This window comes from Sebastes umbrosus, chromosome 23, assembly GCF_015220745.1.
Source record: "Sebastes umbrosus isolate fSebUmb1 chromosome 23, fSebUmb1.pri, whole genome shotgun sequence".
Taxonomy (NCBI): Eukaryota; Metazoa; Chordata; class Actinopteri; order Perciformes; family Sebastidae; genus Sebastes; species Sebastes umbrosus.
This window is the reverse complement of record NC_051291.1, coordinates 974,121-1,001,167: the sequence shown is the minus strand read 5'-3', so window position 1 is coordinate 1,001,167 and position 27,047 is coordinate 974,121. Positions and strand designations below refer to the sequence as shown.

Below are 27,047 nucleotides of genomic sequence, written 5' to 3'. Positions count from 1 at the left end.
AAATGTGAACAAAACTCATCTACAATATATATTTTAGGAATAGTGGAGTCATAAAATCAAAGCATCTTCAGTTTAAACTCTTCAGTCAGTAAAAGAATCATAAAGCTTCATAACATTTATAGAAAAAGTAAATAGTGAATATATTTGTTATTGTCTGATAGCTGAAATAGAGATTATTTATTTATTCTTCATATTTATGTTTTTTTATAATTTATTTTAACATGATGAAGTCAGGTGTTGTGATATATGAAGGTTTTAAATGTGTAGCTCAACAATGCTCTGCCACAGTCAATGGACTAAACCACTGAAGAAGAAAATGGACTTTAGCATTAAGAGACTCAGTGTTTTTCCTGGAGACATGAACACAACAACAACATCTTCTTCACATCAACTCTAACACATGATCACAACAAGCTTCTGGCTGATCTGATTGGCTGACTGTTCTCTCTCTCTCTGTGTGTCACCGTTCTCCTCTCACAGCTTAACAGAGGAAACGCATCACAACAATACTGCTGAAACCAGCATGGACCGACTCCGACCCTCTACTTACTCCAGAGTCTCCAGTCTACAGTGTGGACTCTCCACAAGATCAGACAGCAGCTTCACATCTGAATCCTTCAGGTCGTTGTAGCCCAGATCCAGCTCTCTCAGATGGGAGGGGTTGGACTTCAGAGCTGAGGCCAGAGAAGCACAGCTGATCTTTGACAACCTGCAGCTCCACAATCTGAATAAAGAATAAATGATGAAGATAAAATCACTTTATAATCCAGTCAGATGTGTTCAGGTTTTAAATGTGTAGCTCAACATCACTATGTCCTAATCAATGATCTTTTCCCTAAAATGAGTAGAGTGACTTTGTCATTGTGTTATTGTGGATCATCATAATGTCAGCCTTCTACAGACATCATCCAGATGTCACCACAACATTCATACAGCTGTTCATGTCAACACACATCAATAACATGCTGCTGATCTCTGTCAAGTCTGGAATTAGAGGATCAATATCAAATCAGACTTGTTGGACTTCATTACTTCATTTATTACATGGCCTTCTTCTCACTGTATCTGGGAGCTTAGCAGGTTTATGTCATTTACAGGAAAGGTCCACATTTGTTCAAGTGTGTCTATAAACAACAGCCACATGTCATATGTACATTAAAAGAGTTATTGGTGGCAGTAATCATTCCTCCTGTGAAGTGGTCCCTTCATAACACCACTACACTGTAAGAAATTACTTCAGAAGTTCAACTGACACTAATATGAAGATTCAGCAGTCTGAGTCCGACAAATCAAGTGAGTGTTTACTAGAGCTGGATCGATTCAACTATCTCCTGATTCAATATGTATTTTGATTTTTAAGTATTGTGATTCGATATTACAATTTATTGCGGTTTTTGTTAACTTTTTTTAACACTAGACCATGGGAAAAAGTTGAATAATACACTTCTAGGGACTTTTAATTTGGAAAATATCTAAATGAATCCAGTAAAATTGTTTGATTTCCAGCATGTATGTAGTCAGAGATGTCCTGAAGTCAAATATATCAGTCATTGTCAGGAAGTATTTATTACATTTTTTCCAGCAAAACTCAAAAATCAAAGGCTAAATACATTTAACATAAATGTCAGTATCTGGGTGCTCTACAGTTGTAGAGTCGGCCCATTTGACCACGGAGATGAGAGCGACGGCCAGCTCGACCGCCACGTTACCGCCATACGATAACGTTTCCTGTCCGTGACAGAGTTAGCATGCAGCTTTAGCCGTGATGTCTAGCTCTGCTTTTCCTGTCAATGTGTGAAACCCAAAGTGTTTCCGTCCTTTACTGGATGTGTAGTGTTTACCACGCTGGATTTAACATGTGAGGGTGCAGGTCGTATCCACGCTGACCCTCCAACGGTTTATACTTTCTCGTTTCGGCTCGCTGCGGTTTGTTTTGGTTGGAACAGATATGAAGTCACGTTACTCAGACTACAACAATAAAAGCGGTAACTTCCTTCTACCTCCACATAGACTCAAATGGAGCAAATATATCGATTATGGCATTAAAAATTCTATTTCTAAATCGTAAAGAAAAATTGCGACACAAAGGTGAATTGATTTTTTTTCCCGCCCCTAGTGTTTACCAAAGTTACAGACTGTTTAGTACCAAATTCCCTCTTTGAGTTACTAATCCTCCTGCAGCTCAACAAGGAAACTGTCAAACACAACATACTGACTGGATACATACTAAGGCTGGGCAATATATCCATATTATATCGATATCGTGATATGAGACGAGATATCATCTTAGATTTTGGATATTGTTTTATCGTGATATGGCATCAGTGTCGTCTTTTCCTGGTTTTAAAGGCTACATTTCAATAAAGGAATGTAATTATCTGAACTTACCAGACTGTTCTAGCTGTTCTATTATTTGTCATTTACACTTCGTCATGAGATCCACATTACTGATGATTATTTATCAAAAATCTCATTGTGTAAATAATTTTTGAAAGCACCAATGGTCAATCCTACAATATCGTCGCAATATCGATATCGAAGTATTTGGTCAAACATATCATGATATTTGATTTTGTCCAAGTCACCCAGCCCTAATACGTCTAACTCAGACTGCTGAAGCTTCCGATTAGTTTAAGATCAACTTTACAGGTCATTTTACACAGAACAAGACGGTGGATTTAGTCCTCATCTCGTAACACTCAGGTTAAACGGGGATTGCTTCGCAGACAGAAGGAATGATGACAGACATCAATAACTCTTTGAATGTACATATGAACATGTGAGTATTGTATTCAGATAGACTTGAGAAAAATATGAACCTGCAAAGATGTTTCTGATGCAGAATATTTATTTGGTTTTTGATGCAATCTAAATGTCTGTGGCTTCAAATAATTAGACAATGCTGACATGAAAACAGAGCACAGTTAGATCTGCTGTCAACAAGAACGTGGGAATAACTTAGAACCATAGAAACCTCTGATTAGATGGTGTCGTTCATAATCATCACTTATATGCCTTTAAGTTGGTGCAATACGTGTTTGTTGAAGAGTGCTGCACCTTTAGACATGTTCAAATAGAGAGTTACAGGAATGAGTCCTAAAACCCAGAGATGAGTTAGCATTTTAGCACTTCCTGTTCCCTCGTCTGGAGGTCAATGGGTTTTTAGTTAGATGTCTGAAATAAGGTCTGTGGTTAAAGGTCCAGTGTGTAGGATCTGGCGGTATCTAGCGGTGACGTAAGGAGATTGCAACCAACTGAAGCTTCTGCTGTGTGTGTAGAGAGTGTGTGTACAAACTACATAAACTACAGTCAGTGAACTGACCTCAGAGTCTCCAGTCTACAGTTTGGACTCTCCAGTCCAGCAGAGAGCAGCTTCACTCCTGAATCCTTCAGGTCGCTTCCACTCAGGTCCAGCTCTCTCAGATGGGAGGGGTTGGACTTCAGAGCTGAGGACACAACTTCCCAGTGAGTATCTGAGAGTCCATAGCAAGAAAGTCTGTCATGACACAAAAATGACAAAATATGTTATTATGAAAGAGGACAGTTTATATTTACTTCATGCATTTGATGACTAAACAGTTTGATATATACTTCTCTGATTAACATTTGCTCCTCACATCAGTGGTTCAGCTAATCTTATCTCACTGTTTGACATGAAACAATAATTCTCATCACTCTCTCTCAAACCTGCAGACTTTTAATCTTTGTTTTTCTTTAATCTTGCAGATGAAGAGAGAGAACATGTAGTTACATTGAGGCTTCCCTAATGTCCAGTCTGTCAGTGAGATCTGATCCCAGGTCTGTCTCCACAAAGTTAGCATGAGGCCTTCTTGATTAGAAAAGCATTTTTAAAACTCAGTGAATAAGTAATAATAATACAGTTGATAAAGATGACCTCTCTTTGCTAGCTACCTGCTGCTTTCAGGTTCACGTCCATAAATGGGAAAATTCACTGACTGCTGCCAAACGGTAGAGAAATGAAACAAATCGTGTAATAATATTAGACCTGTACATAATCAAACATTCATATAATTAGATATTTTGATGACTGCATGGCGTTTTGTCATTAACACTCTTTTCTGAGCATCAAACATATTCAGCTCACAAACACAATTAATGAACCAATAAGGTTTCATTATTTTCAACATAATGTCATCAGAAAGATGTTATCAGTGTTTCAGCATTAAAACACAACATTGATCTTTGGTGTGTATAAGATCTCTTAAAAGTCTGAATTCTACCATTCTGCTGTTATATATTCATCAGACCGCTGTTATTGGTGGAAGCTGTGTATTTCCATCTTTTCTGAATCTGTCCAAGCATCTCCTGAAAAACACATAATCCACCAAAGAGCTTGTGTTAAAGTGTTATTTTACCGTGTGTCTCTGTAACATGTTAAAGTATTATTTTACCGTGTGTCTCTGTAACATGTTAAAGTATTATTTTACCGTGTGTCTCTGTAACATGTTAAAGTATTATTTTACCGTGTGTCTCTGTAACGTGTTAAAGTATTATTTTACCGTGTGTCTCTGTAACGTGTTAAAGTGTTATTTTACCGTGTGTCTCTGTAACGTGTTAAAGTGTTATTTTACTTTCTACAGTTACTGTGGTGTCTTCCTGATTTTAGCAGCTTTTCTTTCATCAACTTCTCAGAACTTAATCTGAATATATTATCGTTTTCTAGGTTTTTGTTTTGGATGGCAGGTGTGTTGCTCGGGACCCAACGAAGCACAATGTCGAGTGTGAAGTTGTTTGTACGAGCGGTTCTGGAGAAAGCTGCAAGCATTCGGCCCGTTCTGAACAGACATGCTCCGAACGGACACTGCACCGTCTGGATTAAATCAGAAGAAGCAGAAACGAGAAATCGACTCGCACCCCCGCCTCGTCCTCCTCGCCGCCGGGAGGCTGCTTCGCCGGGAGTAGAGTGAGCGGCAGCTCCAGGAGACGTACCCCCAGTTAGCAGTTAGCTCAAATTCAGCCAGTGCAAACCCCAGCACCAGGACTCTGATCCCAGGACCGCCCCGACTCCCCGCCGGATCAGCAAACGTTCTGTTGCTGCCGTTACACCGGTTAGACCCAGCGCTCCACCAGACAGCTGATCTTTTGTTATTTTATTTGTTTTACCAGGTTCACATGTCGTCTCCATCACCCAGATAGATAAATAAGAAAAAACTGTAAAATGTAAAAGTTATTATAAATAAATAGAATAAGTGTTCATTAACTTGACAGCTAGAAACACAACCTACTGAAACATTTGAACTCAACATTTGAAACAGCTCAAGAACATCTGTGACAAAATACAACTGACATATTTATGTAATAAACACGTGGAACACTTATAAGAATATTATATTTAAGAATAATTTATAGTGTGTATATTTTAAGAACTAAACTACTAATCTACACTGATCTATAAAGTTAATCACATCTGGACTTACACAGCTTTTCTGCAGTTCCTCACAGCTGGAATCAGTCTCCGTCGTCCCTCTGGTGTTGTGTTGTACTTCTTCAGGTCAAACTCATCCAGAACCTCCTCTGACATCTGCAGCATGTAGGCCAGAGCTGAGCAGTGGATCTCAGAGAGGTTCTTCTCTGATCTGTTCTCTGACTTCAGGAACTCTTGGATCTCCTGATGTACCGAGTGGTCGTTCATCTCCGTCAGACAGTGGAAGATGTTGATGTTTCTGTCAGGAGAGGTTTTATCTCTGTTCATCTCCTTCAGGTTGTTGATGATTCTCTGGATGATTTCTGGACTGTTGTCTGTCCGACCCAGCAGACCTCCTAAGAGCTTCAGGTTGTTGAACATTCTATGGATGCTTCCTGAAGGGGTCTTTGTCTGACCCAGCAGACCTCCTAAGAGCTTCTGGTTGGACTCCAGAGAGAGGCCATGAAGGAAGCGAACAAACAGGTCCAGGTGGCCATTTTTACTTTCAAGGGATTTCTCCATGGCTCTCTTCAGGAAGTCATCCAGGGTTGAATGAACATAGTCTTCTCCCAGGAAGGCCTTCAGTACCTTTGTGTTCCTGTTTGTGTAACAGTGGAACATGTAGACTGCAGCCAGAAACTCCTGAATGCTCAGGTGAACAAAGCAGTAGACTGTTTTCTGGAAGATCACACTCTCTCTTTTGAAGATCTCTGTACAAACTCCTGAGTACACCGAGGCCTCTGTGACATCCAGACCACACCGCTCCAGGTCTTTTTGGTAGAACATGATGTTTCCTTTCTCCAGCTGTTCAAACGCCAGCCTCCCCAGCTTCAGAAGAACTTCCCTGTCAGCCTCCATCAGCTCCTGTGGACTAGTCTCATGTCCCTCACCATACTTCTGCTTCTTCCTCTTTGTCTGAATCAACAGGAAGTGTGAGTACATGTCAGTCAGGGTCTTGGGCAGCTCTCCTCTCTGGTCTGTAGTCAACATGTGGTCCAGAACTGTAGCAGTGATCCAGCAGAAGACTGGGATTAGACACATGATGTCGAGGCTCCTGGATGTCTTGATGTGTGAGATGATTCTGCTGGACAGCTCTTCATCACTGACTCTCCTCCTGAAGTACTCCTCCTTCTGGGCGTCAGTGAAGCCTCGTACTTCTGTTACCCTGTCAACACATGCAGGAGGGATCTGATTGGCTGCTGCAGGTCGGGAAGTTATCCAGACGAGAGCTGAGGGAAGCAGATTCCCCTGGATGAGGTTTGTTAACAGCACGTTGACTGATGACTTCTGGGTGACATCAGACACAACCTCGTTGTTCTTGAAATCCAGTGAAAGTCTGCTTTCATCCAGGCCGTCAAAGATGAACAGAACTTTACAGACAGCGAGCTTCTCTGCTGTGACCTTCTGTAATGTTGGATGGAAAACATGGAGCAGCATGAGAAGACTGTACTGCTTATCTCTGATCAAGTTCAGCTCCCTGAACGAAAGCGGAACCACCAGACTGACATCTTGGTTTTCCAAGCCCTCTGCCCAGTCCAGAGTGAACTTCAGCACTGAGAAGGTTTTTCCAACGCCAGCGACGCCGTTCGTCAGAACGACTCTGATGTGTCCCTGTTGGTCAGGTAAGGCTTTAAAGATGTCCTGGCACTTGATTGGAGCGTCATGGAGGGTCTCCTTCTTGGAAGCTGTCTCAAGCTGCCTCACCTCATGTTGGGTATTAACCTCTTCACTCTGTCCCTCTGTGATGTAGAGCTCAGTGTAGATCTCTTTGAGGAGGGTTCCACTTCCTGTTTCATCACTTCCTTCAGTTCCTTCAGTCACACGTTCACATCTCTTCCTCAGACTGATCTTATGTTCATCTACAACCTCCTGCAGACCTCTATTCAGACTGATCTTATGTTCATCTACAACCTCCTGCAGACCTCTATTCAGACTGATCTTATGTTCATCTACAACCTCCTGCAGACTTCTATCTGCTGAAAGAGAGAAACAAAGTTTAACACAAAACAAAGAAACTCATTATTTCTAATGCCAATATGAAAATAATCAATATAAGAACATATAAAGAAGTAAAGGTTATAAAGTCATCTTCCCTTCTTGAAGTCTAAACTAACGTCAACGTGATTTTTATATTTATTTGTAATAGTGTTTCAACGTGTCGCTCTGCAGGACCAGATGTGTGTTTGTAAGTCAGAGAAGGAGACTGTAGCAGGAAAGATAATGTTGTTCAAAGTCTGTGGCTCCTGTTCAGTTCAGTTCAGTTCAATTTATGTTTATATAGCATCAAATCATAACAGAAGTTATCTTAAGATGCTTTTCATATAGAGCAGGTTTAGACCGTACTCTATCATTTAGAGACCCAACAAGAGATCCCCCATGAGCATGTATTGTTATACGACAATGACAAGAAGATAACTCCCCTTTCATCAGTGTGTCTGTCTGTCTGGGATAGAACAGAGATGTTGTTGCTTTACAGAGATTAATAGTTCTCCATCTTCATCTATGCAGATGGAGAACAATCATCATTCTGATTGGTTGATGCAAAGATGGAGTGCTATCATAAAAACAAAACATACAAATATAACATTATTTCTTCTGGGTTCAGATTTTCTCTCAAAGGAGAACAAAGTACAAGTGATGCAGAGCAGATATGTATGGTGGAGAAGATCTGAAACAGTTGTCACAACAATAGTCAGTGTATTAAAACAACAAGTTTACAGACATGAAGACATCAGCAGACACATCTACAGTCTTACTTTGTACAGTGCTGGTCTGACTGGCTGTCTGAGGTCCAGGTCTTGTGCTGGTCTGACTGGCTGTCTGAGGTCCAGGTCTTGTTCTGGATCTGGACATCGGCTCCTCCACAGAAGCATGACTCCTCTTCTTCTCTCTGTGGAGACATTACTTTATTACTAAAATCATTTGTTGATTGTTGGTGAAGAATATCCAGACTTGTCCGACACTGAAGCTCAGATGGTCTCAGAGAAGAGTTAAAGTGTTGGTAGTGAATTCAGCATTCAGTCTGTGATGAAAATGTTCCTTTATTTCAACTCTCCTGCTTTAATAAACAAGAATTAGCTGCTTTTCCTGTCTGACTGTCTTATTAAACATTTAGTGATCTGGCTGAAGTTTCTTTATTAAAGAGGAACAACGGACATTTTTAAAACATTTATATTATTTTGGAGGCAAAATAACTATATAAACTATATAACTATATAAACTATATAAAAGAACTGCAACTTGCTCATGTACGCACATATTGAGAGGACGCTCCGGGAAACCACGAGGTGGCAGCGTCATCACGGTAAACAGTAACTTTCTGTCAGTGGTGATATGAATGGAGTATAGTATCTCAACATTTACAATATAAATAAACATGCTGTTACTTTCTGAATCTATTTTATGTGTTAAAGGGACTATTTGTTACTTTCAGAATGTCTTGTTAACAGCGACACCTGTGGCCGTTAAGTCAACTAAAGTCAGCGTCCTGTTGCTGGCGCTTGTCCTCGCTCTACATAGACATGAAGGAGCATCACTCAACACAGTGAGGAGACACACGTCAGCTAAAAGCACAATATCACTCTATATTTCAGCTGCTTGGCAGTAATGTTAGCTGACCAGACCAAGGTCTCTCCATGAATCAATGCTGATCCTAGTGTTGGCTTTTCCCGCCTCAGCCTCCCGACCGCGGCCGGAGGGAACAGGGGAGACGCCGGAGTTTTGGTCGGAGACGATAACGTTTCTCTCTGCGGAGCCCCGTCACTTCACAAGACACGGGAAACCTCTGTTGGTCTGGAGGAGCTGCAGCAGTTATTTCTGCACAAACGTCCACTGAACATTCACTAGATATTCTCAGAGCTAAACTAACTCTTCTGCAGTGTGGAGCGAGCAGCATGCACGTGAGAGGTGGAGCGAGACAGCAGGAACGCGCACGGTGTGTGAGTGAAGGTAGGCAGGTAGAGGAGGACAGACTCATATGCGAGCGCTCATTGGATCCCGACCCGGTAGATTTATACGTGCAAAAATCTAATCTCTCCGTTCCAGTGGACAACACCTGCATAAACTATAACTACTGGAAGACTAAAGAAGTCAGAGAGGTCTGACACAGTCTCCCTGTTTTATAAGTGTTTATTGTTATCACAGAAAATAAATTAAAGAAGTGACAGCATGTTTATTTATATTGTAAATGTTGAGGTTCTATTCTCCGTTCATATCACCACCGACAGGCAGTCACTGTTTACCGTCATGACGCTGCCACCTCGTGGTTTCCTGGCGCGCCCTCTCAATATGAGCGTACATGAGCAAGTTGCAGTATTTTTTCCATCATGTTATTTAGCCTCCAGAATTATATCAATGATTTAAAAATGTCCGTTGTTGCCCTTTAATACAAGCTCAACATTTTCTGCAGCTACTTCACAGTAAAAGTCCTCCATTAAAGAGAGCTGATTACGTCCTTTACTGATTCACAGTCACTTTGGGCAGCTTAGTTTGAGTTAGTTAGGTTTGAACTGAGGTTAGAAGTGGTCTAAATATTGAGGTGACCAGCAGTCTGAGACACACAGCATGTAACTCTGGTGTCCTTGATGTTCATTTTTAATGTCAACATGTTTTCTGTCACTTTCTACTGTCAACTATCAAATGAAGACATGAATTCAAATATTCTAAAAACAGAAGTGGTACAAATCTTCATCTGACCATTTCATGTCAGCAGATAGTTTTACACCAGAGATGTTTGTTCTTGACCTTCAGAAACAAGATGTGGTGCAGAGAATCTAAACTCAAAGGTCCACTTACAAATAGTCCAAAGCTTTCAACTGAAAGCTCTGGATCATTAGTAAGTGGACCTTTGAGCAGATGTTTCCTTCACCATATTTTACACATGTAGTGAAAGAACAAACTCAAACCATCAACACATATGATCAAGGTGAGCAAATATTTTATACAGATGATTTTTCACCACGTGTTGCACAGTTCTGATGTGCACTGATTCAAGATGACACCCAGTAGGTCCTAACAGCTGATTCTAGGAGGAGTCAAACCAACTACAGATTTAGAGGACCAATGGGAGAAACTGAATGACACATTTGAAGCTCATTCTTCTAGATTTTGAAGTCACAGATCTTTAGACCATTTCACAGTTGTGAATGAAACATTACATTCAATGAAAACATGATTTAAATTGATGATAAATTGTGAAATGGAGGTTCTCAGGTGTTTTGTTACAGAAATACAATCAGTAGTTTGTGGCTATAAAACCCAGACTAAGATCCATCTGAGGTTGAAACAGTATCTGCACTAATAGTTCTGCATCAGGAATATAAATCTGTTAGCAGAACATTTAGTCTTCATCCTCAATGCATCATCATCCATCAGGTCAGTGCACAGTAGAAACAGTCTCTTACTTTGACTCTGAGGGTCCAGGTTCATTACTGAAGTCCAGAATAACACCTTTGGACCGATCACTCTTCATAGACAGACAGCTGGGTACTGGAGACTCTGCTCTCGGTCTGGACTGAACTCTGCAAACACCAAGATGATTTTATTCACATCACATGAATCCTTGATAAACTCTCTGATGACAAAGACATTTCAGTAGCTCTAAACACACAAACTACTGCTACTGTCAATAATGTGCTTTAAAGTTTGTATTAGTCCTCTTAGATTACAGCTGTTCTGGGTGACTGACAGCTGTCACAGATACAAAGAGTGTAATGGAAAATGACATTGTATGTAATGATGTCTCTTTATGCAACAGTGGAGAGTTCCTGTCTGTGTGCTCTTCGTCTCATGTAGTGGGAAAGTACTGAGTGTTGACTTTTACTGGGACACTGTCTGAGTAAAACAACTCCTTTTCTCACAGTCCCTGTTGTAGATTTCTATATAATCACATTGTAATAATCTCCTGCAGTGCACTCTTCTGCAGACTTTGTGTGACTCTGTATAACCAGTGCCTCTTCTTGCAAGAATAAAATACAACAAAGACATTTCATCTGTTTGAGATCCTTATTTCAACGTTCATTAGGACTCAGCTTGGAATATTGACAGAATTTCCATTACAATTTGGCATTGTCGGCAAGATTCCGTGGAAGATCGTCCTGAGATGACAGGGGACCGGTGACTGATCATCCAACTTGCCTGTACCTTGACAAGTTAAGAGACGACAGGACCGATCCCCAGCGACTCTGGACCGTCTCTACTGGGATCCAAAGGACCTGATTGAGTCCAACAAATCAACTATTAACCGGGTGAGACGTTGAAATTCTGATGTCTTTTAATCATTGATAATAACGATATTGAAAACCAGTATAATATAAATAATTAAATAGAACATTGAAATTGAGGTTTCTTGAGTTTCATAATAATTTCCACTTGTCTAGTAATAACTGGATTGTTGTGGATTTGGGGTTTAAGTAATTTCCTGATGTGATTTGAGATTCTTTGTGGCATTTTTTGTCCTCCATAGAGCAAGTGATAAAAAAGGAGAACTGGAAAATAGAAATGGATGTTCAAAATTAAATTAGTTTTGAACGTTGTAGTTTCTTGACCTAAGAAGTATTTGTGTTGGGTGGCTGTTGTTCACGCACAGTGCTTCAAAGAAAACATATGTATGAAGCATATGAAGCAATTGGTTGAAGCAATTGTCGAAGTCTGTTGACTCAGAGAGAAGGGGAAAGTGACCGCACCTGAAGCGAGATTCATTCCGCCTTACAGCTTTATCTTCGTTAAGCTATAGTAACCTAGACCTCACGAGGGACGCCCCGTGTTGTAAAGTGACGTGTACACGTACCCTGAAAGTCCAGAATGGGATCAGGGAAGAGTAAACCTCAGGAATCTCCACCTGAGGGAGGATGTATCGATGCCATGAGATCCAAATACGGAGAGGAAAGCATAGAATGTGTTTCTACACGGATTAAAGATTATGGGTGTCCTCCTGGAGGCTCATTCAGCATAAATCAATTGGAGAAGCTAGGGAAAGATTTAGAGGAAATAGAAAAACATACATCTGGGACTTCGGTTCCTTTGCAAACTCTTCTATTACCACCATGTCTGCCCCACTATTCTTTACAAAACAAAGGATCTGTTGAATAAGAAGTGTTTGTATATTTTGTATTGCTCACTTATAATGCCATATATGTCATATTGTGTTGAGATTGGGGAAATGTATATAAAACAAATATAGATCCGATAATTAAAATCCAGAAAAGAGCTTTTAGAATAAATACATAAAGCTTCTTACCGTGAAACTACAAATCCATTATTCATAAAGTCAGGTATCTTAAAATGTTGGGATATTGTGCGTGTAAAGACATTAGAAATCCTATTTCAAGTTAGGAATAAAAGCCTTCCTGTTAGTAAAAAAAAACAAAAAAAAAAACATTTTACACATTTAACCGTTCCTACCCCTGGTTCCCTTGCTCCTAATGTACTGTATGTTTCATTCGAATTTGCAGACAGGGTGCAGTGTTTTTAGGTCAATCTGCCAAGCTGCATCATCACTCGTAATTCCACTTGTTCTCTAGTGCAACACACTACCCCCTGTAGGAATGCTGCCAAACTGAATCTGACAAATATCCCCCTTAAAACAATGCTTCACAAGTTACAAATCCTATGCAACTATCCAATGATTCAATAGTCTCTAAAGGGTTGGGATTGGTTCTCTTGGTTGTCATCCTCTTGGAAGGGTCTCTTGGTCAAGGCAGGGATACTGCTGATATCATTTTTTGTTTTCCTGTCTTGCATTGTGCCCTGTTTGAGATCTGTAGTTACCAGAATGATATCACAGACCATGGTCCACTATGTTCCTCTTTCTCAGACTGCAGGCCTGCAGCCTGACTTGTTCCCTACTCCTGACTATCAAGATGATTCTGATTCTGATGATTCTGAGTGTTAAAATCAAAGCAATGACTTGGATTTTTTACTCTCTCAAGGTTTACTTGTTTAGTGTTTGCGACTTTAGTGAATTTTCAATCAATGTATCTTGATATTAAAGGTTGTAGGGATTAAATAGTAAAAGTGTATACTCTTTAAGATGAACTTGTATCCTGCATGACTGATGAAAAAAAAAAAAATGAAATGGTTTATGATTTATGATTTACTTCTTTACTTAGATTTTGTTCCATTTATTTCTTATTCTATTATCTATCTTGTTTCATTGTATAAGAATGAAGATTGACTTTATATTAAGTTTAAAATCTAGTGTGTGATGTCATTTAATCAAGTGTGTTTGGTTATATTTGAAACTTAATCAGGTAAATCACCCTACATCACCCTGAAGATGATCAGTTTGGACGGACGGGGCAATATGGGTTTTCCCTCTTTTGTCATCTGAGGTTTTACCTTTGTCCTGTCCAGATGGAGTAGTTAGCGCCTCTGGTCTTTTTGCTCCATTTCCTGTAAAACCGAGGTGGAGTTTTTGGCCATTTGTCAGTAGGTGCATGTGACCTGCGACCTCTGTCAAAGAGCTCTCTAAACCTTTACAGGGTTTGGGAGGTCTACCAGTACTTGGTAATTTTTCCTTGGGATGCCTTAATTGGCTTGAAGACGGAACTCGTAGGTCATTGCTAGAGGTTAAGGGTGAGCCTTTTGATAATCATGTATCATTATATGCAACTAAATGAATACTTAATTCACAGTATTGCTTTCGATACTTTCTGTGATGTATTACTATGATGATAATAATTTGAATCTTGATGAATTATTATGTCTGATGGAGCACTATCCAGATACATCATATGTACATACTTTTCTGTTGATCAATAGAATGATCAAAAGGGAGGAAATGTAATGGAAAATGACATTGTATGTAATGATGTCTCTTTATGCAACAGTGGAGAGTTCCTGTCTGTGTGCTCTTCGTCTCATGTAATGGGAAAGTACTGAGTGTTGACTTTTACTGGGACACTGTCTGAGTAAAACAACTCCTTTTCTCACAGTCCCTGTTGTAGATTTCTATATAATCACATTGTAATAATCTCCTGCAGTGCACTCTTCTGCAGACTTTGTGTGACTCTGTATAACCAGTGCCTCTTCTTGCAAGAATAAAATACAACAAAGACATTTCATCTGTTTGAGATCCTTATTTCAACGTTCATTAGGACTCATCTCGGAATATTGACAGAATTTCCATTCCAAGAGGAAGAACAAATTAATTCTTTCTGTCACTAAAAGTTTGTTAAACTTCAGTTAACAAATACATTTTAGTAGAAATTTTAAAAATAGAAAAACAAAATAAACAGAAAATTGGTAGAGGAAAGAGAAAATGAGTCCTATAAATGAGTTAGTAGCAGCTCTCTTACTTTGACTCTGAGGGTCCAGGTTCATTACTGAAGTTCAGAATAGCACCTTTAGACTGATCACTCTTCATAGACAGACAGCCGGAGACTAGAGACTCTGCTCTGTCCTCCTCTTCCTCCATCTTCTGATCTGAAGTCAGTCTGAGAGGTCAAACAGAAACACTGACTGTGAACATGTAACGGAAACAAGTTAGTACAAGGAAGTAACACACACCCTCTCTCTCTAACGCACACACACACACACACACAGTATACAGTATAATAAAACCAGCCAGCGCTCCACCTGGTCACTTCTCTTTACCTCTCTGCTTGTTTTCTTGGCTTACAGCAGGTTTAATGAGGATTATTCAGCCAGTCATGACTTTGTGTTCACAGAAGAATCAAACTGTTGAGTTCATTCTAACATTTCTCTCCTCTACAGTCCACAGGGAGGAAACTGACTCAGACACTTTGAGAGTGAAGTAATACAATGTTGGATTAACACTCACCCTGCTTCAGTCTTCAGTCTTCAGTCTTCAGTCTTCTGCTCCGTTATCTCTAAATGGAGTCTGGAGCTGAACTGAACTAAACACTTCCCCTTTCAGGGTTTCCTTCCTCTGTCCTCATGAGCCTGCGTCACACCGTCAGTGCAGCTCCTCCTCTCTCCATTTACAGGAAATCAACTGAGTTCATCTGTGTGTGTGTGTGTGTGTGTGTGTGTGTGTGTGTGCATGTGTGTTCACAGCCATTTAACATGATGTGTTCATAAGAATCTCTCTTGGCTTGAACAGGCTGAATTAACCCTCTGAGACCCACAATAGACCCGATTTAGTCTTCTTTAGAGTGTCCAGGGGGTCTTTAGGGGGTCCAGGGGGTCTTTAGGGGATCCAGGGGGTCTTTAGGGGGAGATAGCAGGTCAGCAGTAGATGTCACATAGAAGTGGTGAACATCATCTGAAAGCTGGAGATTAATCTGAGATGCTGCTCAGCGCTGTGTGTCAAGTTGTTCTAGTCATAAATCAGAAATAAACATGAATTAATTACTTTAAATAAATAGTGAAAGTGTATCAGGGTTTAGAGCATTATAATAGAAGTATATGATGGTCATCTCCATGCTCTGTAATGTCTCAGAAGTTGTTGCAGTAGTTGTTGGGTTGATTCCATTTGTTCCACAGATTTGGTGCTAAATTTAACCATTTTTTTTTTTAACCACTGGAGAATTGATAAAAAAAGATCAATAATCCCTCCAGATTACCACATTAAGACACCAAGACCTAGATTTCTGCATGTTTCTGCGGTTGGATGGCGAGCACTTCTGTTGTGTAAACTGCTCAGAAACCCCCTCATAGTCAATCTAGCTAGGAAAGCCATCCATCCTCTGAATTAGGCCGGCACAATAAGATTAAAAGTTGCGGCCGCAAGGAATTGTGGGTCTGAATTATCTCCTTTCCTTTGGTAAAGGATGCTCCAGTGTATCCTCTGCTAAAGGAGATAATAAAGGAAGCATTGAAGCTCCTTTCCTCAGCATTTAGAGGATTCTAACAGCTCTCATCACGGCTGCTACTGAGATACTTCCGGGTCATTTCACTCCGTTAGGAACCTTCCTGAGAGAAGAAGACTGTTCGACCGCAGCCCCGGATCGGAATTGGGCCGATAAGTCGTCGGACAGCGAGTCCCGCGAGAGTATATGCAAGTTTTTGCAGATCTCAAATCAGATTTCGCATTTTTTGCGGGCTCCCTTCTAGACACGACCTTTTGCAACGGCTGAGTGGGCGTTTCCATTTACGGAGCAGAGCCAGAGTTGCCAAGTCGGCTTATCATCAGTGACTTTGGGCTTGTTTTCCTGAAAAGGCCTCACTAATATTGGTAGTCGTGGGGAGCGTTTTTTTTGGGCTTGTTTCTAAAGTGTAGTTGTTTATTTGGGCTCCTGTCTCTCTCCTTTATACCGCTCTAGTTTGTCCACACACAGATGGCTGACAGTCGCTGACAGTCACTCACCGTCGCCACTCAGAGTTTTGTTGTGAGACAAATGTTGATGGGGTTGATGGAGTTTAGCTAACAATACCAGGTACTAAGTGGCAAACAAAGAACAGGAACCAGAGAGTGGAGTTAAAGTTTGGATTCGCCCTCAAGTGGGCGACGATTCAAAGGCAGTTTGACGTTTCTCTAAGTGTGATATAATAACACATCATGCCGATCTGGTTCAACATGCTCGCACTGAAACACATAAAAGAAAACGCAGCTCCGTTCTCTTCAGCGAGGCTTCGACTCACGGTCTTTGCAAAAATGAAACGAAATGCAAAAATTTAATTAAATGTATACAACTTCTTTTAGTTCAGTTGACAAGAAAGTCAACTGAACTAAAGTAACAAGCTAAAAATTAAATAAAATGTTCAACCTCTTTAAGTTCAGAACAAGTTTTCTTAGATTAGATTCCATCTTTTCTAGGTAACTGACAGCTGTCACATGACCCGGCTCATGAGCCATGACAAGAGAGGTGTAAAAGTTTATTATTAAACATACAATAACCAATCAATGCATGAATGAATGAATCAGTGTGATCAGTGTGTCAGCAGATGGATGAGTGGTTGTGTGGTGAATGAAGGGTGTAAAACCTGATCTAGTAACACAGCCGAAGCAACCAAACAAGAACATGGTGGTGTAGGAATGGAGAGATCTCAGCTTCATCTTTAAATCATGTTCATAAATCTATTTAGTATAAAACTGAAGTAGTTTTTTCTGTTTTGTTTTCTTTTACAGATTTATACAAATAAAATTCTTCTGAATATCAGGATGAAAAATTATTCTGTCTGTTGCACAATAAAAAAATAATTTCAGCCGTTTTCCTGCGTTGCAACTGTGCAACTCTTTTTCATAATCCAAACACAGATGGTATCCAGAGATGACACATCTTATTGCTCAGTTAGTACAATGTGAAGCACAGTTTTAAAATGTATTATATTATCATATGAGTTACATTTCTTTATCTTGATGTTTCTTCTGATATCATACTAAAGGTGTGAACGGTTCACTGTGTTTTACAGAAAAAGAGCAAGGACGTGCTGGATTTAGAAATACAATCACAACTTGGTAAAGTGATTAAAATGTGTTTTTATTTAGCAGCAGATGTTCAGAAGAGTCTTTGTGGAGTCTTTAAAACAGCTCTAAGTGTTGCTGATGAAGGACTTTATCAGAGAATAGTCTGCTTAGCTCTGTGACTGGAGTTTAAAGGTCATGAGAGGCACAAACTGGAGCTACTGGGACTGTAACGTCTACTAGAACAGGGGTTCTCAACCTTTTGCAACTGAAGGCCCACTTGTGATTGTCAAAACATTTCCGAGGACCACCTTCCCAAATAAATGAGTACAAAACCTAACATGTTTATACAACAGATAATAAAGTGGGCTGTAGATATGTGTTATGCCACTGTCAGCTGTAATGACCAAAATACATATTCTGCTCACCCTCAGTGAGACACTTGGGCTTGCCTCTGGGAGATGATGAGTTTGTTCCTTGCCTTTGATTTGGTGACAGTCACAATGGAAAACCCTGACTCACATAAATAGGTGGTGGTGAAAGGCAACAGAAATTTGATTGCCCGTTTTGACAGAGAGGGATATTGACTGGCAGCCAGTATCCAGAATGAAGCAAGGTCTACTTGTGTGAGCTGAAGCTTCAGGCTGCTGTCTGCTGATAGTTCCATCACTTCATTTTCCAACACAGTGGAGAGAGTCTTCTGAAGCAGGATCCACAGAGAAAGGGTCCAAAATCCAAAGGTTTCCATCTCGTGCATCTTCTGGGAAGTAGTCTGTAAACTTTCCTGACAACTGAGTCAAATGCTGGGTTATAACACTGGATATGTTGACATGAGGAGTGGCTTCCAAAGTTTCACTGAGGAGTGAAAACACGTCAAATCGTCCCTCCTTGACTCTTCTGTTCCACAGAATACGTTTTTTCTTGAAGCCCTCAATTTGGTCTGTGCTGTTTCTGCCTTGCATTGATATATTGAGCTGATTTAACTGGTCAGATAGATCTGATAAGTAGGCCAGTTTTGCACAAAAGTTCCCATCAGTGTAATGCTCAGCAAGAGGGGAGTGCTGCTCTTCCACAAATGTGTGCACTTCTTCTCTCAGTTCAAAAAGGCGATTAAGCACATGTCCCCTTGAAAGCCACCTTACTTCACTGTGGTACAACAGATCTGCAAATGATCTGCATCAAGTCTTTCACACAAAGCAGCAAAACACCTTGAGTTGAGTGCATTTTTCTTAATATAGTTAACAGTTTTCACAGCCACGTTCATGACTTCATGCAGTTCTGGTGACATCTGCTTTGTAGCTAGACTTTCCCGATGTAAGAAACAGTGCGTCCTCTCCTGGATCTGTTTGACAACACCACGATGTCTTCCCGTCATTGATGCAGCGCCGTCTGTGCAAACACCTGTACAGTATTTCCAATCAAGACCTTTTTCGGTGAAGTAATCATCAAGGCAGCGCATTACATGATCTGCCGTTGTTCTTGTTGGAAGCTCCTTGCAAAACAATAGATCCTCGTGAAGATTACTGTCCTTGCAGTATCTTACAAAAACGAACAATAAAGCGGCATTGCTAACGTCAGTCGACTCGTCCAGCTGTATGGCAAAGTATGGGCTTGCCTTTATTCCTTCCAGAAGTTGGCATTTGATGTCATCACTCATGTCTACAATTCTACATGCAGTTTTCTCTCCCTGCTGAGGAACACTGTCAACTTTCATTTACTGTGTGAGATGTTAAAGAGGTTCTGTTGAATACTAATATGACAGAATAGCTGCAGTCTCATCTTTACTACGATGATGAGTTCACTGTCCAGAGCAGTAACAGATATTAGTTCATCTTAAAATGTGGACAGAAAACCACAGAAACATGTTGAAGTTTTAAAAAGTGAAAGTGTCCGTTAACACTAACGTTAGCTACGTTTCTTTGTTCATATCACAAAGTTAGATAACTTATTTTAAAATGAGTTAACTCAAAATACTTAAACATTGATGGAATAAATAAACTTGTTTTGTCTTCAAAAAGAAAGAAACTAGAATTCCCGCCTCACGGTTGTCTGCCCCCCCCAACCAGTCAAGTTACAGTTTACATCCACGTCTGCCCAAAATGTCATCACTTCATCATTTCATCATAATTAACATCTGTGTGAAAGTGTCATAATTAGCAGATGAATTCTTGAGTTATGGTTAAAAATGTGTTTTCTGAGGACACGGTGACCTTTGACCTTTGACCACCAAACTCTAATCAGGTCATACTTGAGTCCAAGTGGACGTTTGTGAAACTTGTGTGCCGAGTTTAATTTCAAATCCAGTTTCCATCATTTTAAATCCAGTTTAACTACATCATGATGACACTTAACCTTTATAACACCAAGTCAGTCAGGAAGAAAGCATTCACAGCATCAGCTCAGTGTTCACTGCATCCATTCTGATAAACCTCCTTTGTGGTAAAACAGAAGGAACGGTGACATCTGCTGGCAGAAAGCAGCTCCAGCAGGAACAACAGAACATGAACGGTGGTGAGAACGACCGCTTCAACACGGATTTCTGAGGGAAGAAGCTCCACGGGCGACTTTATGTGTCTGTGTTCAGTCATGTAACGTGAAAACTGGCAGAGTCACACATGAAACTGGAATCCTCCTGTACGGACATGATTAGTGAATATAAAGTCTAGAGTACGCATGTTAATCAGTTCTGTTTGTTTATTTGACATCAAACATATTAAATATGAAGGAGCTGACTTTACACCTAAATCCAGACGTAATCTGTTTGTAGTCAGTTGAGAAACTGAAGTGAAGCCTCGACTGAATTCAGAGTTTATCTCATTCTTTCTGTTTGTTACAAGCAAATATTTATCTTCTATAATATGAGAAATGGCTGGTATTGGTTTTAATCATGGATGTATAAAGAGAACTGGATCCATGTGCAATTCTATTCATTGTGTGCAATATACTCACTGTTGTTTACAGTATGGTTATATAATTCACTTTTTTTTATATTACATTCATGATCCAGATGCAATGTAGTGTTATTCTGCTGTGCATTTAGCCTGCGTATAGTCTGCATAACAATTAAATTCATCTTCAATAACAACTAGGCCTCTTCTAGAAGCTGACCTGGTGGATTGTGTTTAATAACTACTTTACCTGCATTATTATCCAACTCTGATTGTCTCTTTCCTTTTTAAACTTCTAAACAGATATTATTGTGATGTGCTTTTCTATGATGTTCATTCACTTTGATGACAAGGCACATTCAGGCTTTTACAGACTGTTGGAAGTGAGCAACTCATCTTTCTAACAACAGCTTTATCAGCTAATAGTAAATATCTGGGAGTTATTTATCTGATGGTTAGCATGCTGTCTGTGAACCTCTGGACCAGTGCTCTGATGAAGACAGGGTCCATGTTCCTCTTCTGCAGCTGGTTGAAAAGCATGTCCACCTGTGGCATGATCTTATGGAACAATGTCAGGAAAACACAGAAAGCCTCGTCTTCAAGCGTCCTCACAAAGCCCCCTGAGTCTCTGGGGATGTGTGATGTTGTCTGCTGCATGATGAGGTTCAGCTGATGCACACAGCAAAATAAGGCATATTTAAAGCCAACAGAGGGCGCTGCATGCATACACAACATTTCTTTTTATATCATCTGCTCCCTGGTTTAACATGCATTAATCATCCTCACCAGTCAGCTTTCTTCAGACTGTCCACGTTGGCTCCTTCCTGCAGCAGGTAGCTAACACAGGCCTGGTGGCTCATGGAAGCAGCTTCGTGCAGAGGCCTCTTGTAGTCGTTGTTGTGCAGCTCCACATCCATGCACACCTGCTTTATGAGATACTGCAGCATGTCCAGGTGTCCTCTCCTGGCAGCATAGTGCAGCAGGGTGTCCCCAGACCGACCGAAGTGTCTCCTGCTGACAGACTGAACCTCAGAGCTGCTGATCAGTCTCTGCAGAGAGTCAACCTGTCCATCCTGAGTGAGCTTCACCAGCTGCTTTAAAGTGTTCTCATCCATGCTGGTTAGAGGTCAAAGGTTAAAGGTTAAAGGCTGCAGCACCAACTACAAAAAGTCACTTTCTGGTCAAAATGACAGAAAATAGTCAAGCTGGAAAAAATAAATAAATAAATAAAATGAAATAATAAAATAATAATAATAATAATAATAACAATAATAATATTATTAATTAAATTCTCTCCATTATTCCTGTTGCCCTTAAGTAATACATTAGAAGATTGTGTACTTTCTTAGATGTCTTTCCTAGCAGATTGTAATATTTCCATCATCTACTCCTGATATCAATTAACTTCTTTCTTTGTCATATTTGTTGCCCTTTATAAGAACATGTTTGACAGTTTCCGGTTTATTACAGTGCGTGCATAGTCCAGTTGGGTGCTTGTCTATTCTACGGAGTGTTTGGTTTAATCCTGTATGTCCTATTCTCAGACGGGTAATGACCATCTCTTCCACCAGCTCCTACATGTGTCTGAATACTGTACAGATGTCTCCCTGTGTCACTAAAGTCACAGTATTCTTGCCAGGTTTTGTGCATGTAGTCCTAGTAGTTTTAACCTCTGCTTTACTTAACGGTATTTGTATGTCAATTAAGTGTCGTTTTAATGACTGTTTGGCCAATATATCTGCATTCTCATTTCCTTCCACCCCTATGTGTGCAGGAACCCAAAGGAAGGAGTGTGGATCATTCTGGCTAATAATTACTATATCCCAAAAAAATAAAGAAAAGAAAAAGAAAACAAACAACCTCATATTTTTCCAATCATATTAATTTGTCTAAGATACTGAAATAATGTTCTATAACACTCATTTAGTGAGTTCTTTGGTAGAATATGTAATGGAAATTCTGTCAATATTCCGAGATGAGTCCTAATGAACGTTGAAATAAGGATCTCAAACAGATGAAATGTCTTTGTTGTATTTTATTCTTGCAAGAAGAGGCACTGGTTATACAGAGTCACACAAAGTCTGCAGAAGAGTGCACTGCAGGAGATTATTACAATGTGATTATATAGAAATCTACAACAGGGACTGTGAGAAAAGGAGTTGTTTTACTCAGACAGTGTCCCAGTAAAAGTCAACACTCAGTACTTTCCCACTACATGAGACGAAGAGCACACAGACAGGAACTCTCCACTGTTGCATAAAGAGACATCATTACATACAATGTCATTTTCCATTACAAATATCTATTAAATCAAAGTGTACTTTAATCTCTTTGAGGCCTTCTTTCTTCCTCATATCTCCCACAATGCAACATGACATGCTCCACCGTTTCCTCTTGTCCACAGTAATCACATCTACCTGTGTCATGTTTACCTATCAGTCAGTTATCATGTCATATGCAGACGCTCTTCCTGAGGGCTCGGTTTTAATAGGGTAACTTTATTAACTTATTTAGAAATATGTGGAAGTAAACAGCAAAACTCCATCGTTCCACAGGGTGGAGCTGCGACACAAAGCAGAGCAGAAAGATCTATTTAAATGTGTTCATCTACAGTTATGTTGTCATGAACTGAACTATTCTGCAGAGGCACTTTGGGTTCAGAATATATGAATGAATAAACAAAGACAAAATCAGATGCAGGTCCAGGTGGTGAACCTCTGTGGATCATCAGGACACGGCTGATCCTCTCAACACATCCACTTTTCTGATAACTCACTCTGACAGAGATCACACCCCCTTCCAGCTGTTGAGAGAAGAAGAGAACAAAAGTCATGAATCAGTGTTCACAGAGACTCCCTTCATCAGCTGTCAGTCACTGATGCAGCACACAGTTCATTTATAAACTATCATTAGCAGAACCAACCTCCATATCTCCGCTCACTACTCAATATCTCCAACAGGAACCGCAATTTATCTTCTAGCTAATTCATCAGTGTGGTCGTTCCTAAAGTCTGCACCTCCTCTGGTCCTCACTCATTCCAGTGTGCTGCTCCTAGTGACTGGAACGAGTTAATAAAGACACTAAACCTCCACACCCTCATCCCGTTACCCTCCTTTAATAGCTCTATGGGCAGACCACATCATGGTTACTAAATGTAACCACGGTTCTATGAAATAAGAGCCAGTGATCTGAGGCTTCAGTCAGGACTGATCTCAGAGCTGTGACAGAGATGAACTGATCAATGAGAGAACAAAGACTTTCTGATCAGAGTTGATGGTACGACAGTTTGATGGATGAGGACCACTGTCTCTATACATGATGTGATGCTGTCAGCTGTAATCCAGCTTTATTTCCTGGAGACATGAACACAACAACAACAACATCTTCTTCACATCAACTCTAACACATGATCACAACAAGCTTCTGGCTGATCTGATTGGCTGACTGTTCTCTCTCTCTGTGTGTCACCGTTCTCCTCTCACAGCTTAACGGAGGAAACACATCACAACAATACTGCTGAAACCAGCATGGACCGACTCCGACCCTCTACTGACCTCAGAGTCTCCAGTCTACAGTGTGGACTCTTCACCAGATCAGACAGCAGCTTCACATCTGAATCCTTCAGGTCGTTGACTCTCAGATCCAGCTCTCTCAGATGGGAGGGGTTGGACTTCAGAGCTGAGGCCAGAGAAGCACAGCTGATCTCTGACAAACTGCAGCTCCACAATCTGAATAAAGAATAAATGATGAAGATAAAAATCACTTTATAATCCAATCAGATGTGTTCATCATCCAAATGTCACATCAACATTCATACACCTGTTCATGTCAACACACATCAATAACATGCTGCTGATCTCTGTGTTCATCTATGTGTGTGTGCTGAAGGATCAATATCAATGATCAGACATTATTTGTGGAACACGTTGAAACAAACAGAAACCAGAGAAATATTTCTACTTCATGAAGTAAACTTGATCAATTTAGAACCAATATTAGTTCAGAGGATCTTCTGTATCCAGATGTGACCATTTACCAACAATGATAAACATTCATTTACTTTAACAACTAACAGAGGACATTTTCTACACTTTCTTTAAGAAACACAAGTCTTTAGTGACTGCAGACTGAATTTAGTTCAAGAAACATGAAAATATGAAGAAAAGGACATTAACAACTTTATGGATGGAAGTTATGTTTGTACATAAATCAGGTTCAATTGTTAATTAAACATATAAGATATCTAACAGTAACAGAGAGTCAGTGAACTGACCTCAGAGTCTCCAGTCTACAGTGTGGACTCTCCAGAAAACCACACAGGAGCTTCACTCCTGAATCCTTCAGCTCGTTGTCTCTCAGATCCAGCTCTCTCAGATGGGAGGGGTTGGACTTCAGAGCTGAGGCCAGAGGAGCACAGCTGATCTCTGACAAACTGCAGCTCCACAATCTGAATAAAGAATAAATGATGTAAGTTTAGAAGACAACGTTCCTGCTTGAAATCATTCAATGTTTAATAATGTGTTCAGAGCTGAAGAAGGTTTAGAACGTAGAAGTTTATAAAATGTAAACTCTAAACACCTGAAGCCAACAGGATGCAGGTTAAAAACTGTTAAACACAAACAGTGAAACAGAGCTCTCATTAATATTAATGACAACGTGCTGCTACTTCAATAAGACGTAGTGACTTCACCTCTTAAACTCTGACAGCTCCACCAGTGGATCCATCTATACAAACTCATGTTGAGCAGCCAAACACAAATAAAAACCACAGAAACTGATTCAAGATTCAACTCAACATCTCAAAGTTTCTAAAGATGTCAAATATGTCAGGATGGATTTTGGGGAAATGTGAACAAAACTCATCTACAATATATATTTTAGGAATAGTGGAGTCATAAAATCAAAGCATCTTCAGTTTAAACTCTTCAGTCAGTAAAAGAATCATAAAGCTTCATAACATTTATAGAAAAAGTAAATAGTGAATATATTTGTTATTGTCTGATAGCTGAAATAGAGATTATTTATTTATTCTTCATATTTATGTTTGTTTTATAATTTATTTTAACATGATGAAGTCAGGTGTTGTGATATATGAAGGTTTTAAATGTGTAGCTCAACAATGCTCTGCCACAGTCAATGGACTAAACCACTGAAGAAGAAAATGGACTTTAGCATTAAGATACTCAGTGTTTTTCCTGGAGACATGAACACAACAACAACATCCTTCTTCACATCAACTCTAACACATGATCACAACAAGCTTCTGGCTGATCTGATTGGCTGACTGTTCTCTCTCTCTCTGTGTGTGTCACCGTTCTCCTCTCACAGCTTAACGGAGGAAACACATCACAAACAATACTGCTGAAACCAGCATGAACCGACTCCGACCCTCTACTGACCTCAGAGTCTCCAGTCTACAGTGTGGACTCTCCACAAGATCAGACAGCAGCTTCACTCCTGAATCCTTCAGGTTGTTTGCACTCAGATTCAGCTCTCTCAGATGGGAGGGGTTGGACTTCAGAGCTGAGATCAGAGAAGCACAGCTGATCTCTGACAACCTGCAGTTCCACAATCTGAATAAAGAATAAATGATGAAGATAAAAATCACTTTATAATCCAGTCAGATGTGTTCAGGTTTTAAATGTGTAGCTCAACATCACTATGTCCTAATCAATGATCTTTTCCCTAAAATGAGTAGAGTGACTTTGTCATTGTGTTATTGTGGATCATCATAATGTCAGCCTTCTACAGACATCATCCAGATGTTACCACAACATTCATACACCTGTTCATGTCAACACACATCAATAACATGCTGCTGATCTCTGTCAAGTCTGGAATTAGAGGATCAATATCAAATCAGACTTGTTGGACTTCATTACTTCATTTATTACATGGCCTTCTTCTCACTGTATCTGGGAGCTTAGCAGGTTTATGTCATTTACAGGAAAGGTCCACATTTGTTCAAGTGTGTCTATAAACAACAGCCACATGTCATATGTACATTAAAAGAGTTATTGGTGGCAGTAATCATTCCTCCTGTGAAGTGGGCCCTTCATAACACAACTACACTGTAAGAAATGACTTCAGAAGTTCAACTGAAACTGATATGAAGATTCAGCAGTCTGAGTCCGACAAATCAAGTGAGTGTTTACTAGGGCTGGATCGATTCAACTATCTCCTGATTCAATATGTATTGTGATTTTTAAGTATTGTGATTCGATATTACAATTTATTGTGGTTTTTGTTAACTGTTTTTAACACTAGACCATGGGAAAAAGTTGAATCATACACTTTTAGGGACTTTTAATTTGGAAAATATCTAAATGAATCCAGTAAAACTGTTTGATTTTCAGCATGTATGTAGTCAGAGATGTCCTGAAGTCAAATATATCAGTCATTGTCAGGAAGTATTTATTACATTTT

The 27,047-nt window shown here is 39.9% G+C and overlaps 2 protein-coding genes and 1 long non-coding RNA gene across 3 annotated transcripts in view; all 3 read right to left on the bottom strand.

Moving 5' to 3' along the window:
- LOC119482581 (NACHT, LRR and PYD domains-containing protein 14-like) overlaps positions 1-27,047 on the bottom strand; it is a gene marked incomplete at its 5' end in the record, with an annotated part of 158,976 nt that overhangs the window by 2,397 nt on the left and 129,532 nt on the right. Inside the window, 2 exons of the mRNA XM_037760253.1 lie at positions 551-724; positions 3,323-3,496. Of these exons, the coding sequence (XP_037616181.1) occupies positions 551-724; positions 3,323-3,496 (348 nt within the window). The remainder of the gene's footprint in view (positions 1-550; positions 725-3,322; positions 3,497-27,047) is intronic.
- On the bottom strand, positions 19,994-21,823 carry LOC119482588 (ankyrin repeat domain-containing protein 16-like). Its single transcript, XM_037760260.1, has 2 exons — positions 21,407-21,823; positions 19,994-21,289 (listed from the first exon to the last, which is right to left on the bottom strand). The coding sequence occupies exons 1-2, from the start codon at positions 21,733-21,735 to the stop codon at positions 21,286-21,288; spliced, it is 333 nt and encodes a 110-aa protein (XP_037616188.1). The 5' UTR covers positions 21,736-21,823; the 3' UTR covers positions 19,994-21,285.
- Positions 23,060-26,076, bottom strand: LOC119482599. The gene is made up of 2 exons (XR_005205468.1): positions 26,021-26,076; positions 23,060-23,423 (listed from the first exon to the last, which is right to left on the bottom strand). It is a non-coding gene; the product is annotated as an uncharacterized LOC119482599 (long non-coding RNA).

What these genes read in the sequence shown, in the direction of transcription:
- LOC119482588 (XM_037760260.1), bottom strand. Translation starts at nt 21,735, where the DNA reads ATGGATGAGAACACTTTAAAGCAGCTGGTGAAGCTCACTCAGGATGGA.